Source organism: Notothenia rossii, assembly GCF_949606895.1.
Source record: "Notothenia rossii genome assembly, chromosome: 4".
Lineage (NCBI taxonomy): Eukaryota > Metazoa > Chordata > Actinopteri > Perciformes > Nototheniidae > Notothenia > Notothenia rossii.
In genome coordinates, this window is record NC_136902.1 from 23177980 (window position 1) to 23190815 (window position 12836).

Here is a 12836-nt window from a genome sequence, read left to right on the forward strand (position 1 = left end):
AAATAGCCAGTCTACATAATAAGTAGGCCTACTTTTAATATTTCAAGTATATTTTGATGGTAATACTTTTTTGTAAAACCTTTTTATTGCAGGACCTTTACTTGTAACAAAGTATTCTTACACTCTGGTACTCCTACTTTTACTTAAGTACAAGATCTGATTCTGAGTACTTCCTCCACCTCTGGTCAAAATGCAGACAGCATGAATCAGTGCGATTGGGACGTGTCTTCCAAATGCCCAACAGTCCCTGAACCCAGCGAGCTGCAAAACTGCGAGAGAAGCGGTGATTGAAGAGCAGAGCGGCGGCGGCGACGACGGCCATCTTAGAGCTACCGTGGTAACCTCATCTTCTGGATTTTATTTTTATTGTGGGAGAAAAATTCCGCCTGGCTGACGTGGGAAGAAGAAGCTTCTTTTTTTTTTTAATTCGCCGTGGTTGAACTCGAAGTCGGGATGCGGGTCCGAGGGAATACACCATTTGCATCCGCTGTCGGACTGGTCCTCGGACTATTATGTGCGGTGGAGGCAGCTAAAGGTAAGCTGGGATTTATCTCCCGTTGGGTTGTGTCTGCCTGTCCGTGACACACTGGTTTCTCTTTGGAAACGGTCAAAATGTAACGTTTCCTCCGGTTGTTGCCAGGCAATAAGGGTTTAAAACGAACGTTAGGCGGTGCGTTGCTTAGGGATGTTCAGGAACCTGCTCAGGGATGGTCATCTCTGGAGCCGCAGCACCCCGGCGGAGCAAGTGCATCCCGCGATACTGCATCATTTTTATCCTTTTACTAATCCTCATTTACACATTGTACTATCACAGTTACTGTTATTATATATGTGTGAGATTTACTAATAAAGCGTGTAAACCTGAAATAGTCTAATTTAAAGATAAGGCCACGAAACGACCCCCTTCTGTCATTGCTTTTAGTCTATTTTTGGCCCATTGGGTTGTCTCACTCGTTTCTTAATAATCTGACATGAGATACAAATTCACCCTCTGCAGAGTTCGTAAAATCATTTTTTTATAACTTGCTTGTGTCTGGTACTTCCTGTACTCATTTCGTTTTTTTATATATTTATTTGAGTACACCTGTTTTTAAGGCGAGTGATGATATGTTCACTTAACCAGTTTTTATTCAAGATTTCGTGTTATTAAAGCACAATGCATTATTATTTACTAAGCGTAACGCTAGGTTTGGCACCGTTGTGTGGTCGCACCAGGATGGAGCTCAGTTGTCTACGCATTGCAGATCCTCTTCACCAGCCCCTGTTTTGTCGATTGGTTTAATAATGTATGTGGTGTGATCACGGGCTTAAGTAAAAAAAACCTCTCTGTAGGTCTTGGCCTTCTTGTGATCAGAGACTATAGAATAGCTGAAAGTGAAACTGCGCTTTGCTATGTCACCGATGGACTTCATCCCACACTTAGGAGAGACATGCCTTTATTTGCTGCAGGGCGGTCCACCTCCCTCCTTTCAGCAGCTCACCCTCACTGCATGGATTTATAGACTGTGTTTTCCCGTTAAACCCAATCCACTGACTCCCCAGAGCTTCCTGTTTCAGGGTGTGTAAAGGCAGGTGCATATTAGTCACTGGCCATGCCAGCATGCCTGGGCAGCCACTATTGCTGGAGGCCAGTTTGTGTTCTTCAAATGTTAAACCACGTTTTATTCCCTCTGATCCGACCATGAAAAGGATATGTATACCCATAACATTTTACTGCATCTAATCCAGCCATATTTGTTCCTGTTGCCATGTCAGGCAGCTGGGAATGCACAGCACCGGGAGCCTTCCATTTGTAAAGCAGTAACTTCATTTATTTCCTCGTCTATCGGAAATGAAAGGCCTAAAGCAGTGAGAATCTGGCTTTGTTGTAAGTGTGTTTGAAATGTGCACCTGCTGACTTCCCAGCTCTTATCAGCCCTGGAGACCTGTGAAACCACCATCTTGGTGAGGGCTTATCTTTAATAACCAAAGGTCACCAGCTTATTGTGTATGTCACCTCTTGTCACTTTCAGTCTAAGTTAAAGTTTTCCTGGCTTGTTTATTATTTCTCTGTAATACAGGCCACCGTGCAGCGGATAATGAATTGTGTACTCTTCAGGTTAATCCATCTGACTTTATGACTTCAGAAACAGACTGAGTTTAAGCACATTCAGGTGAATTTACCTTGCCAAGAGATGTTTTCCTGCTCAGCTGTTCGACCTACAGATATTCATCACTGATGACATGGCAATCCTTGTAGATCGGTTGAGAAAATATGTTCTTGATACACACATTTGTACCTAGCCTTTATGATTCATTACAGTGCCTGCAAGGAAATGTCAGTGTGTGTAAAACTGGTGCAAACACATATCTTCTGTGGCACACTGTTGAAGCCTCACAGAATGTTTTTAACTCTTTGGTGTTTCCCACCACAGGTAATGTTTTTCTTCTTATTTTGATCACGTTTCTTATCTCTTGTTTTCAAATTCTCGCCCACGTCATATTGTCTTTTTGCTGTTATGAGCAGCAGCTGCTGGGTGACTTCATATAGAGTCAAACCTTAGGTCTGCTCAAATCCATGAGCTTCCTCCAGACAAAGCCAGACAAAGGAAAAGCTGGCTGCTGGGAAGTTGCTTGGCCCATTCATCATTGAATTAAGTAATTCTACAAATTGGATGCCTCGCTTTTTGTGGTGCTGAGTTAACATATGCGTTCCCCTCACATTGCAGTAAAGTACACATTATATATGCATGTTTTCTCTTTGCGTCTTCCTCATCTTGCATTCTTTGGAGAAGCCTACCATTGATCCACTGAAAATCTCACGTCAGTTACGGTCAGAGCAATGTATCAGGTCAATACTTTTCATCTTAAATTGTGAAATGGACCTCTGAGGTTCCTCCCTGATAATGGCGTCATTAAAAATATTCATCATCTCTACAGAGTCTTTCTTCTTAAAAAAATTATTTCAATGATCATTATGTAAACTGATTTATGAATGTACTTAACAATTTTGGGATCATTTTAATGCCTTTTCAGAGGCTTCTCCACCAATACAAGTGGCCATCAGCGACATACTCGAACATACATTATTGATATTGGCCTTCAAAAACCAATATTGCTCAAAACCTTTTGTCTGGCTTATGAAAAGCATAACGCTGCTATATCTATTGATTAGAGGATTCTAGTACCAAAATGTAAGATTAACCACATCAAAACGTCAGCCAATTTGAATTTGTTGTAGACAATCAGATCCCCCAATTTAAACCATTGACCTCCCAACAATCTGTGTTACGCAAGTCATTTTGCTATGTTATGGCAAACAGAAACTATGTGGATGCACACAGCTGACAATGTCTGCATTGTTCCACTCTTTCATGCAGATCCTCTAACACTGTTGTATGCCATCATTGAGTGCCAGTTTACAGACTTGTATCTCCTCAGAAATAACATCACTAAATATCAACAGGGTGAAGGGAATGATAGAGAATCAGTTGAGTTCAGAAGCATTCCTTCGTACATGTCGACTTTTGTTATACGGTTTAGCAAAAAAGAAAATGTCAACAGTGCATCAGTGGTTTTGATAGATAGGAACCATTTTATGTTAAGTGATGTTCTCTGTATTCCATAGTGTCGGTCACTACAAGATTCATGGCTTTATCACAATCAGTCATTGGACATATCAAAAGGACTACGAGCGTATCATTTGCAACATCACTTTATTGCTTTTTTGGTTCTTATGGATGGCAGCTTCGATTTTTGAAGAATACCTCAAGTCAGCCGATATAACTGGTTTGTTTTAATTTTGCAGAATTTCTAGTAAGCAGACCCTTGTCAGTAAGTGATGGCATTTATAGACCTCAACATCTTCTATGATACAAGATTTCTGATTCACAATTTGACTCTTAGGGTCATTGCGTATGTTTACACTTAGTTTAACTGACATCTGTTATGTATTTGATTAGATGTTGTTTTGAAAAACAGACAACGACGACTTAGAAATGAAATAACTTTGCATTAATAAATTGATCCAAACATTTCACCCTGTATTTTCCTGAATTACAGTTTGCTTGCCCCACACAGAGGCCCTGTTCCTACTGTTTAACTCTTACATTATTGCAGTATTTATTCAGAGATTTCTCAGAGGAACAAAGGGCTTTTAGGGCCAGACTTCAGAGGTCGGGATGTTGACTAAGCAGATCACAATGTGTTCACTGTTCGTAGGATTGCGACTGAAGCCCCTCAAGAATGTGTATATGAGATAATCCCCGAAAGTGCTAATTTGTTGAAGCATTTCGTTTTGGTAACTTGCCACTTAGTGCTGGACAGATGAGGCCATGAGAATACTAGACTCAATTGGGGTCGGTGGTGACTTTCCTCTCATCGGTGCCTTCGCGGACTGAATGGAGTCAGTGAACTGTCAAGAATGGGTCATTCAGTTGTGAATATTAAGTTGTGTTAGCCACCAGGAAAAGGGATAGCATTCACATGAGCCTCTGATAGAGCAAAAGCGGAATTCAGATATGAAAAAAAACCATATGACAAATAATCAGAATCCAGGATTTGTCCATCCACATTTTGTATGGATTAGTTAAAACGTCTGATTAATCAAGTTTTGTCAATTGCATCAGAATATTTTGAAGGTATTGTAATAAACCATCCAAATTCACAAGAAAGTCATTTTGCTTTATTTGTATTAGTGAGTGTAACAAATACTGGAGCAAACAGGTTTTAAACATGGCTGTGTTACCTGCTACCTCAAGTCCCATTGTTTCCAGGTAAATACTGGCACTGCAGAGGGATTCACATTTGGGTGTTCCCAGCATGCAATGATACATGCTCCCTGGGAAACGGGTAACCAAAGAGCACATTACCTGCAGCAGCAGGTCAGCTGCACCCTGCGCAGAGCTCTACCCGTCTCACTCTCACTCCTGCGGTCTCACTGGCTCTTTTGTGCGGCTCCTACAGAGAGGTGATTGAGTTGCATTCGAGGCTCTGCGTCTCCCAACCCCCTCTTCAGAGGAGCACCACTGCCGTAAAGAGGGTGTGTTCGTTCTGTCGGGCATTGGAGACTGCCTATAGAGGACAAACAAATGTTGTTGCCTGGCAGGGAAACTGAGAGGCTCTCCTGTCTGTGTGAGCAGGGTGTTTGGGGAGTGAGGGCCCCTGAGGTCTGGGTTTCCTTTTAAAAGGCTCCGTAGAACAGTCCCCAGTCTGTGATGGAGGTGGCTTGCGTCAACAAGCTGAGGAGCTTGTAAAGACAAACAGAGAAGTGTGCCGTCTGTTTCAGACCGTGAGCAAATTGTCCATTGATTATTCCCGAGCCACAGAGTTAAAAGAGCCACTCGCCAGCATGATTGAAGTCATTGCTTTAATCAGATTTGCATTCATCTCATACGTTGACCCGCTTGGCTGCAGCTTCGGTTGTTCTCTGTTTGATACTCCTGAAGCTGCCTTCTAAACAACCATGAAGAGGCCCTGTGGTGGAGGTTGAAAGCTCTCCTTCTGGCAAGCAGAGATTTTGAGCAGTTATTCCACAGCTGTAATTGCCTTCTGCTCTCACACTCTGAGTCACTTGATTTCGGTGCATTTTGCATATTTCTCTGTATTTGTTTTTTGTCATGGAGCTGTTCAAATTCTTCAAGTTTTTTGTGCTGTCCTCCTGAAACTCCTCAATGTCTGACTATCACCTGAGAACAGGAACTGCTTTCTCGCTTCCCAGTATTCTTCTGTAGCTTATGGGACAAATGTGAAAAAATATGTTGGCAACAGAGGCTTTTATTCAGTCTCAAACGAAGACAAAAAGACAGCTTGTAGACCATGCTGCCACTCATGTTACCTGTAATTGGCAGGTTTTGCTAATAATCTTTTAAGTTATTTATAATTTCGGGTAATCAAACATTTGCAGAGAGTAAACTGGTTATGCAGTATTATTAATCAAAGTTAAACACATGCACCAGCTGCTCAGTTTGTGATTCATGTACACAGGCTAACATTTTCACACTGTTTGCAGGCAGTATGATAGTTTAGTAGAAAGTACGGACTAATTTATTATCTGAAATCTCTATAGACATCAACACGTAATAAAACGGTTGCAAATACCAACTTTAATTATTGCACTTAAAAGTGAAGTGTTGCTCAGTAGCTGATCTGCGTTAGAGTGGGCTGCAGCTTCACATTTGCATGTAATCAAACATGATAAAGGTTTGCAGGCTGTCAGACATTAAAGGTTAAATATTAGCCAAATCGATGAAGCAGATCTCCTCAACGCGTCACACGCGGCCTGACACTTGGCTGCACCATCATGATTACACAACATGCCCTCAGAGGTTCCCAGGCATTATCAGGCTTCATCTGATAATTACAGAGCGATCATCTGCTGCAGTGATGCTGCTACAATCTGTACAGCTGTGGTTTAGTTCTCTGGCTCTCCCAGGGTGACCAGTATCCTGTGAACAGTCTGCTATCATTGTATTTGGTTAAGCCCATGGCCATAGTGAGGGTTTACAGTACACGTGCAAAGCTTTTAACAAGCGTTGTGGAGGCAGGCTGATTTAATTTCCCCTCCATGAAGAGCAGACATCACAGCAATAGCATAGAGTGAGTGTGTACCGGCTTCCTGTTGAACCTCAGGATTAGCAGGACCTATTGTGGCACTCAAATTCTCCCAGGAAGTGTTTAATCACGGTTAATAGGTCAAACTGTAAGAGTTACGCGTCAATAAAAGAGCTAGGCAACCATATAGGTGCTTTGTCTTTGTGTCCATGTTGAATGGTCAGTGGGTTCACCCGGTTCTCTGTGGGTCATGAGAGAAGTCGTCCATGGCATATCAATGGGAGCCCTGCAGACAATATTAACTTGAGAGTTTTATAGTTTATATTTTTTGTAGATAATCTATGGTCAATATTTGGGGAGAAAACTCTCAAAAAATGTTTCTATGCAAAGAGAAGTGAGGCCTATTTAGCCTAAAGATAAGACTATTTATTGTCCCTGTTTGTAAATCGGTTGCAAGACTAGCACACAAGTTGCAGTGCAGTAGACCAATACCCTTTCCCTATGTCTAAGTGCACGTTTCCATGACTGCCAATCATCAAATGAAAAAACAGATTATTGCAGGATTGTTGTATTAGTCTGTATTTAACTATAGGCGTGTTCACACCAAGTACTTTTCCCACAAAGGTTCCTGAGAACTACGATTTAGTTGCATTCACACCAAAAAGTCCCAGGAACTAAATTAGTTCTAGAGAACCTTTTTTACCCCCGTTTCAGTCCCTGCTAGAGAGCAGGGACTTTCGTGGGAGAAAAAGGTTCCTGTGTCTGATTAGCTGGGCGGAATGCAAACCACTTTTGTGAAGCCGCCATTTTATTATCATTGCATTATTAGCATTAGCCCAGCGCAGAAACGCAGAGAGACTAACTTATGACAACACAAAATAAAACATGGGAGCGGTGGAGATGAAGAGGTGTCGGCGTTCTGGCCGTTTGCTCGGAAGGCTTCAGTAGAAGATGCTGGGAGTTCCAGCAGCTTCTACTGAAGCCAGTCCCTAACTCCGGGGATTTTGGGCGGCAGTATAAGTCGTGAAGTTGTTTGCGGCCTGCCAGTAAACCCAAAGCAGAAGAAGAAGTGACGTCAGTGGCTTTATTAGCCTAATCCACCCCCAGGAACTAATTTCCGGTGTGAACGCGATCTGTACTTAGTTCATGAGAACTAAAGAGTTCTCAGGAACCTTTATGGGAAAAGTACTTGGTGTGAACGTGCCTTATGTGAACCTGATCAACTGGTAACTTGGCGTTAATTGATCAAGATATCAGGAATGATGATAATGATATTTCCCTTTTTATGCTTCATTGGCACAGACAATGTGCCCAACACAAATACATGACAAAGCATGCATCATTTTTAAGAACCAATTTATTTAAAAGCATTTAATGTCTCCTAAAATGCGCCCTCTGGTCTGAAGAGACAGAGCTGATCAGTGGATGGCTTGGCACGGCACAACTTGGCACACACAGTCATAAGTATTACTTTATCCTTGTAGACCTGTGTCATATGTGAGCCAGGTTTCTGCTGCCTCTCTAAAACGCTTTCATCATTTTTATTAGAAGTGGTTCCTGGTGTTGGCGGGACATTCTACCTCATATCGTTGTTACATGCTCATCGTCAGATATGCATAATGAAAACTTGGCAGTATCATTTGCTTTGTTTGATGTCTTGCTAGTCACTTGACCTTGTCATTGAATGAAGTAGACCAGGGGTCGGCAATTTTTTTGCTGCAATTTTTCCGCTGCGGGGAAGCGGTGTGTGGACCTGTCAGCGCAACTTACATGAGGCCGAATTTAACAGACACATTTAAATAATTGGTTTGAACGGCATAATAATAAGGACGATCGTCCGTTCCGTGATTCTCCAGAACACACAGATGGCCTGTCCGCCCCTTTGTAGCATATTATTTCGATGAGAGATGAGCAGATCGCCACTGGACTTTCAACTAAAGACACAATCACGCAAAAACTGCGGCATTTGTACAGCTCCTTAAGTGGTACTGCAATTTGTGAAGTGTGGTGAAACGATCAGCACTGCGCCACGGAGGAAAGCGGCAGAAAGTAACCTGGAGTAAAAGAGAGCGGGGCTGCGTTGCGTGCATGGCTTCCTTCTGCAGGTAACGGCGCGTCTGGCGGCGGTCTCGTTCAGGATCCGAAAATGAAATTGTAATATTTTGCACACTTATTCCACTTATTCCTAGTGTGCCTCTGGTTACGGTGCCGCGTGCCAATGGTGGCACGCGTGCCAGGGGTTGCCGACCCCTGAAGTAGACGCATCCCATTATGGGATTAAGTGTCAGTGGCTTTATTTGCTGCGTAACAGGATTTCATACCACATACTGTAGTGTGTTGCCAGGCCGGCCATCTGTGCTAGTGCAGTAAGGGCTTGATGTGTATGTGCGTGTGATGTTGTCTGCAGCTTCTGACATATCAATCATTTCTTAAAAGCATCTGAAATTATTTTGTTGTGACTTCATTTCTTTGGTAGTGGATACAGTATATAGTGGGGCGTATTGTCTGTGGGACTATTGAGATTTTGTATAGATATGGTTCATCCTATGTCGGCATGGGATGACTCTACCGAGTTAATATCTATAATTTATCAAGAGGCAAAACATCAGCCTGTTATCTGTGTATTTGTATTCTTATACATCTAATATTTATGTAGAGGTCAATGGTTGCTCTGTGCTAGAAATAGGGGTGAGTCACTGTGAAGTCACATCATTAACCTCACAAAGTGCGCAGTATGCTGTGCAATGGTCTTTGTAGCATGCCCCCTTTATCGTTTTTTTTGTTGCTTTTTCACCCCTTCATCCGTTCTGTTAGTTCCTGAAGGAGTCTTGCACTCACTTGAAAATGTATTGTCACAGCTTTACTTTTTTCAACACTTATATTCCATTACAGATTTATTAGGTGGCCAATTTTCACAGCTTAATTTAGCTGTTTTTATCTTTAATTGTGTTCAAGTATGCTGAGATGATACTGTTCTAAACACTGTTAAACGTTCCTTTTTTCTTGGCGTAACATTGACACACATTGTTGTGACCTCCTTAAATTCTACATGTGAAGATTAGGCACTGTGATCACTTTTGCCATTCTTCGTCAGATTAGAGCTGAAACAATAAATTAGGGGTGCACCGAATGGGAAATTCTTGGCCAAAACCGATACCGAAAATAGGAAACAGTTGGCCGAATGCCGAAAGGCCGAAAATGATTAATAGAAATATATATATATATATATATATATATATATATATATATATATATATATATATATATATATATATAATGTATATATTTTTTACCAATGTTGTTCAGCTACCTGATTATGGAAAAATACATGATTATGGCAAAACTTAACTTAACTTAACTTAACTTAACTTAACTTAACTTAACTTAACTTAACTTAACTTAACTTAACTTAACTTAACTTAACTTAACTTAACTTAACTTAACTTAACTTAACTTAACTTAAGTTAAGTTAAGTTAAGTTAAGTTAAGTTAACTTTACTTTACTTTACTTTACTTTACTTTACTTTACTTTACTTTACTTTACTTTACTTTACTTTACAATTACTATTATGGGTCCATAAAACATTTATTCAGTACTTTTGAATGCATACAGTACATTAATTCCAAGTCAAGTGCATTTTCTTTTCTCTGTAGGATAACTACAACAAAGTGCATTCAGAACAAAGCCAAGGTGCTTTAAAACTGCATAAACATCCAGGCCAGTAGGCCTACAACAAAATAGTGTAAATAAAGACTGTAACAGCCAGGCCTTCAACAACAACAAATGCACCTATAAGTTTGGTAACCTAACATGTTGTTGTGATGACGTAATCAAAACGCGGTTTTTGATTGGGCCAGGGTTTGCAATGCATTAGATCAGTGGAATACGTTTTTAGATGTAAACCTATCATCCACCACCCCGTTAGCAGGTGCCACTTGATTGACGTATATTTGAGACACCTCAGTAATATAATACATTAACCGTGCTTTACGTGAACCTCATCATGACACTAGAGAGGACGACAGGACTGCAATTTCCCGTGTTCAGTGAATGCAACAGAGGCAAGACACCAGACCAATCAGAGAGTTGCATGGAAATAAACGTGTGCTTGTGTCATTCAAGCTCGGCTCTGTGTGCGTGTGGCGATAGCGCATTTATGCCTATTCCCAAACCCCACCCTACACTCTACCCCTACCCCTCCGTTTGCGCGTTCACGCGGAGGGTCCGCCATATTAAGGGCTGCTCAAAACCAACGAGTGTGGAGCGGTGTGGAGGGGGAGTGGGCTATCAAGCCCTCAAACAGCGATTCTGCAGCGGTGCTGACTTGAGACCGGTCTCTACCTGACCGGAGTCACGCTGTGTGTGTCCGTCAGGAAACAAGCTGTTAACAAGTAGTTCCAGCAAACATCCACTGATAAACTACGATGATAATAACCTCATGATAGTCTCATATGTTTTAACTTAGGATCATACCTGTGTTTAGTCTAGAAAAAGGTAAATGTGTGCATTTTATTGTAACGTTGTGTATATTTACAGACTGTTGCAAAAACTAAGAAGCTTATAAAAATCAGGTTTACAACGAAAAGAGCTTTACAAAAAAGTAACACAATGAAATATGTTTGGAGTTTTATTTGAGTTATTAATTTAAATGTTTAGTCCAAGAGATGCTGTTTTGAAACCGTTGTTACATACAGTTACGGCATTTCCTGTTTCTGCCGGAGAGAGGGGCGGCCGTCCCAAAGCTTGCTGCTGTATTACTCCCTCCATCTGACAGGAAGGAGTCTCGTTGAGCTGCGAGTGTGGATACAGACGGAGTTCACTCCGTCACGGAGGGGTAGGGTCGAGGGAGTGGTTTGGGATTGGGCCTCAGTGTGATAGAGAGAGAGAGAGAGAGAGGGAGATAGGGAGAGAGAGGGACCTGTGCTAGCGGGGACCGTGATGTTAGCATCTGGTTAGCTAGCTGCACTAACGGACATAAGGAGCTGTTTCCACAACAAGCTGGAGGAGAGTCCTCCCCTGTCAGACTGAGGGGCTCAGGTGAGCTAAAGGACTCTCAAAGTGTTTAGAACGGTTTTGTCACAAATTATTCAAAAGATTATTTCTGCGGCACACCTTCATATGATCATTATAGTTATACAAACAATAACAGAATAGATTAAAAACAGGTATGAAATACTATATGGCAGTAAAACAAGAATACAGTTTAAAAAGGGGAGTGATTTGTAAAATATCCATAAAGAAGACTCCTATCCATCCCCACCCACATCAATCACCGGACCTGGGTGGGACAGAGCCTTCTCCATCGCTGCCCCCTCCCTCTGGAACTCACTCCCACAACCCATCAGAGACTGCACTGACCTCACCACCTTCAAAAAACGTACAAAAACTCACCTCTTCAATCTGGCTTTTAATGTGTGATTGTTTTTGTATTATTTGACTTTAACTTTAACTATATATTTATTTGTTGTTCCTTTCTTTTCTCTTCACTATATCTGTAAAGCGTCTTTGAGCACCTGTAAAAGCGCTAACAAATTAAATGTATTATTATTATTATAAAGAAAAAGTAAATCTGTTTACAGTTCTGTTTCATATGGGTGCTGAGAGATGTATCCATAGATGTCTTCATGTTGCTCTCAAAGTGCACCAGATTGATGCTTTCAACTTCAATATTTAAAAGAAAATCTTCCAAGGGGAGCATCCCCCCGGACCCCCTACAGGAGGTGAGGACCTAGAGGAGGTGAGGACCCCCCTAGGGGAGGTGAGGACCGCCCTAGAGGAGGTGAGGACCCCCCTAGAGGAGGTGAGGTCTGCCCCCCACTCATAAAACCTAGGCCGAGGTCGGTGATCTTGGGCTTAAAAAGGTTGGTGACCACTGCATTAGATGAATTGGTTTTCTAATTAAGTTAGATTAAGAAAATGCCAGTCTTTTACACTTTGCATCCTCAGTGCTGCTGCAGCGTCTTCCTCCTTAGACTGCCTCAAACATTTCACAGCCCCTTTCCTAATCTCATTCCATTTTAAATCCTAAACTAAAGCCTCCCCTCACGAAAAAAGTCCCTCCCTTACAATACCGAGAGTCTCTCCTTTATAATCACAGAAATCCTAACTGTTTGATAGTGTTATAAATAACTGGTTCCAAAACAAGGATGGTTCAGTATTTGTGAAAATAATGTCTTTGCTGCTCTGTCAAATGTTCACAGGGCAACAAATGCTCAGAGGGCTTGCAGTGAGATGATGAAGCCATCTTGTCAAAAGGGCCTTGTTGGCGATTTCACACAATGTATTCGAGAATTTCACGCTTTAA

The 12836-nt window shown here is 41.6% G+C and overlaps 1 protein-coding gene across 4 annotated transcripts in view; it reads left to right on the plus strand.

Annotated features, from left to right (window-relative positions):
- Positions 1-258: 258 nt before the first annotated feature.
- The window catches only part of clstn1 (calsyntenin 1), a 43436-nt gene continuing 30858 nt past the window's right edge, over positions 259-12836 (plus strand). For all 4 annotated transcript variants that reach the window (XM_079674845.1, XM_079674847.1, XM_079674846.1 and 1 more), the window contains exon 1: positions 259-535. In XM_079674845.1, the coding sequence (XP_079530971.1) occupies positions 454-535 (82 nt within the window). In that variant the 5' untranslated portion in view covers positions 259-453. The remainder of the gene's footprint in view (positions 536-12836) is intronic.